Here is a 3,852-nt window from a genome sequence, read left to right as displayed (position 1 = left end):
AGAGAGAGAAAATTCCTTATCAAGTGGGATCTGTAGATCAGTTGATTGTGTAACATTACATCATAGTAAGACTGAGAATACTTTTTAACAAATCTTTCTTTACTGGAAACCAAGAAAAGCTTCAAAATCCATACCTATTCTAACATTCTGAAAATTTTTTTATCATGTTAGTAGTATAATTTAGGCTTTAACATTAATCCAAACTCCTTAATCACAAAAGATATTTGAAGAGTATTTTTTTAATACAAATTAGAGTTAGGTGAATAAATATGTATAATCTATTACTAATGAGCAACTATTACATAAATTAGTATATAAAAAATCATTCAAAATTACAATTAACATCACAAAGATAATCAATTAATTCACATTAGTGTTTCTGACTGTTATTGTAAACAAGTTAATAACTTAGCCCTAGACATTATCATACCTTTCAGAAACCTTTGATCTAGGTATTATAAAATTAAAAGAAAGCAGTTTCTGAATATAGCCGAGTTCTGTCAGTAAAATTTTAAATGTTAAAAGGAAGATCATTATTATCCATAATTACATTTTAAAAGCTATTTGGGACTTAAATGTGCCACCTGTTGGAAATCTTGCACATTTGAAGTCAAAGTCACATACACGTAAAAATTTTTTACTCTTAAGTCAGAATTATAAACCTATAGAGATTGGTTTGGCTGACAGGTAATGATGATTTTTGGCCCCTTTGAAATTGTTTATTTGTTTGTCTGTAATTAAGCACAAAGCTAAACAATGGGCTCACCACGGTGAACCAATATTTCTACCAACTAGCATAAAATACCTGTGCTCTGCTGTGGGGTTCAAAGGCCTCTTCATGATTCACAGAATGCTCAATGTACCAATCAAAATCCTCCCTTAGTCCCAATTACTTCTACATCTACTTCATGAACAGTCTTTAGATGAAGAGAAACATCTCATGGTATCAGACCATATATGCCAAATTGGTCCTGCTAGCTTGTCAGTGGAAATACAAACACAGCACCTCTGGGTTCCCAAGGAGGGCAAGGAACACAAAATCTAATACCAGATTTGGGTTTAACAACTCTGTAAACATACTCTTGGATCCCCATCCAGGTATGTTTTAGGTCCCCCTCATAAGGAGCTAAACCATAAAAATAAGGACACCTCCTGGGTCACCAAAGTCTACCTGCCAAGCTTGGTCCTGCTAGCTCCACACTGTGGCAGGGGTTGGCTGACCAAAGATACATATAGCTACTATATTAAACATGATACCCTCAGGATGCTGAGGGGAGCCAAAAACACAAAATCTGATGTCACATTTGGGTTCAGCAACACTGCAAACCTACTCTTAGGCCCCCAACATGCCTAGTGCTTTCTGTGAAATTTTGTATTATTAAAAAAACTTTACCCCTCTAACATGCTGTCCCATATAAATAAGGACACCCCTTGGTACACCTCCAGAAATGTAAGATGATTCAGCTGGGCATACATACAAAGGTACAAGCTGAATTAATATACAAGTTGGAGAATTAATTGCTTTTTATAAAAGATAAATATTTTAACAATAGGAAATATAATTATTTTGGAAATAAGAATATTAACAAGCATCTCACCACTAACTGTAGTGGGCTTTCAAGGGGAGCAGTTTTATATTTTTGATGCAGAAACAACAAAATGTAAACTTTGAGTTTGTTGACTTCTCTAAAATTCTCTGTTTTATGATCTGGTATTTAATCTAGCTAAGAGAAAAACAAAATGGAACAAAAGTTCAGTAGTTAGCTAGCTATTAACAATTATTCTTGCTCAATCATTTTTTAGGCTCTATGCAGTGCCTAATTACCTGTCTTTTCAGTGTGTCCTGTTACTACTGTATAAAACATGTTTAAAAAAAAGGCAAACTAGAATTAGAATTAACTTACAAATGCTTGGGGTAATTGTTTTAGGGAAAGGTTTGATACTTAAGTAGCAGGTGAATAGTCCATTTTTCTTCTATAATGAAAATAACTGTGGTAAACTCATCTGTAATTTCAATGTTTTCATGCTTTTGTCTTCAAGCTTAATTTCAACAGATATGATTTGATTTCCATTATCACTTCATACTTCCAACAATACTGCTAGTCTTCTGCTAACATGTCACCTTGTGGCAGCCAAATTAATCAATTAGCTTTCAGAGTTTAACTTTTTGCATTTTACTGATGATTTAGCTACCCAATTCTAACATGTTGCATTGCCTGTCGATATTGGAATGACATGTCTTCTCATGGTAATGGACAGTTGTAACACATTAAGTTAACTAGACTATATTTTTTTATTAACACTCCAACAGTGTTTTTCCACACACACACACACATATACGAAAAATTATAATAAACATTATGAAAGATGATCCCATACTGAAACTTGAAACCAAAATTATTTTAAGACTCCTAGAAAATTGAATGTAACAACAAAAAAGAATCGTAATTAAAATAGGTCTAATACAAGTAACAGTTAATATTTCAAGTTCTGACTAACACAGTAACACTAACAACCGTGCGCAACCGTAAAACACTGGAGTGATTCATTTAAACTAATTAACCTTAAAGTGCTACTGATAGTCTGTACAGCACAAAAGCATTTTATCTTCTTTTATCTTGCAAAATTAAGTATTTGGTATCCGAAAAGTCTAATGATAATCTTAAACGAAAAATATCACAATTAATAACACTTACTCACTGTCCGCAGATGGCATATTTAAAAAACGAACAAACCCATAGACACTATCACAATAAAATGTGGCAAAATTAGATAGTTGAGAGTGAGAGACCTCTCGTGTTTATTTTTCATTAAATATGGCGAAATAATACATAATCGAATACAAAAACAAAGCATTTTATTTTTGATAAAAGTATTTTTCTGTAATGTTAAAATCATCAGAAAATCCCTCAATATTTAGTATGTTTTTTTAAACTTAAAAATTATAGCCCTGTCCATTTAACTGAAATTTTCAAATAAATATTGTTAATCATATCAATATTTTTATGGGTCATATTAAAAGCCAGCTTTTACAACTAAGCCCCGTAAAACCTCATACATGGAAACTTCACATAAGTAACAAATTTTCATTCGGACAGCCGGTTTTGGGTCACTTAAAGGATTTATCTCATATGCAAACATCTCTCACAAAACAATCAAGTTTACCTTTATATACCCTCCTATCCAAATTAACTTTCTTGACGTCATTGCCTTTTTAAAGGACGAAATTTTACACATCGACTTGTACAAAAACCTACAGACAGACCACAGACCTTCACTATAAAAGCTGTCACCTCACTCACTCTAAATGGAACATTACCTACAGTCAAGCTCTTAGAATAAAGAAAATCTGTTCAGATGAAATAGATTACAGAAAACACATCAAGGATCTAAAATAAACCATGTTACAAAGAGGATATAAATATATTGAAATTGACAGACATATCGAAAAAAATTAACAACACTCAGCGGGGAAACACCCTAAAACAGAGTAACACTAAAGTTTCATATAGAATTCCTCTTGTTATCACTTTAAACTCAGAAACATTTCGCGCATTGTAAAAAAACATTTTCATCTCCTACAACTGAATGATCGCCTTAAACAGATATTTCCTGAAGTTTCTGTTGTCTCTTTCCGGAAAAGCAGAAATATAAAATATACTGTTACGTCTCCGTTTGTTAATTGATTTTCCGTAACTTCGTTCCGACGAAACTTTAGCGACACAAGTCCTTTCTTAATAAAACTGGTTTATTCTTTTCGAATACAACTTTACCGATACACTTAATTTCAACAGAACGTCTCACGTGCTCGTGCTCGACAATACTCAGTTCAATTACACATTCTCTGACTGC

At 32.7% G+C, this 3,852-nt stretch overlaps 1 protein-coding gene across 2 annotated transcripts in view; it reads right to left on the bottom strand.

Annotated features, from left to right (window-relative positions):
- LOC106458136 (eukaryotic translation initiation factor 3 subunit G-like) overlaps positions 1 to 2,790 on the bottom strand; it is a 21,671-nt gene extending 18,881 nt beyond the window's left edge. For both annotated transcript variants that reach the window (XM_022384276.1, XM_013917595.2), the window contains exon 1: positions 2,697 to 2,790. In XM_022384276.1, the coding sequence (XP_022239984.1) occupies positions 2,697 to 2,716 (20 nt within the window). In that variant the 5' untranslated portion in view covers positions 2,717 to 2,790. The remainder of the gene's footprint in view (positions 1 to 2,696) is intronic.
- Positions 2,791 to 3,852: the final 1,062 nt, after the last annotated feature.

Source organism: Limulus polyphemus, unplaced genomic scaffold, assembly GCF_000517525.1.
Source record: "Limulus polyphemus unplaced genomic scaffold, Limulus_polyphemus-2.1.2 Scaffold419, whole genome shotgun sequence".
Classification (NCBI taxonomy): domain Eukaryota; kingdom Metazoa; phylum Arthropoda; class Merostomata; order Xiphosura; family Limulidae; genus Limulus; species Limulus polyphemus.
Note: the sequence above shows the minus strand (reverse complement) of the source record. Positions and strands in the feature narration are given on the sequence as shown.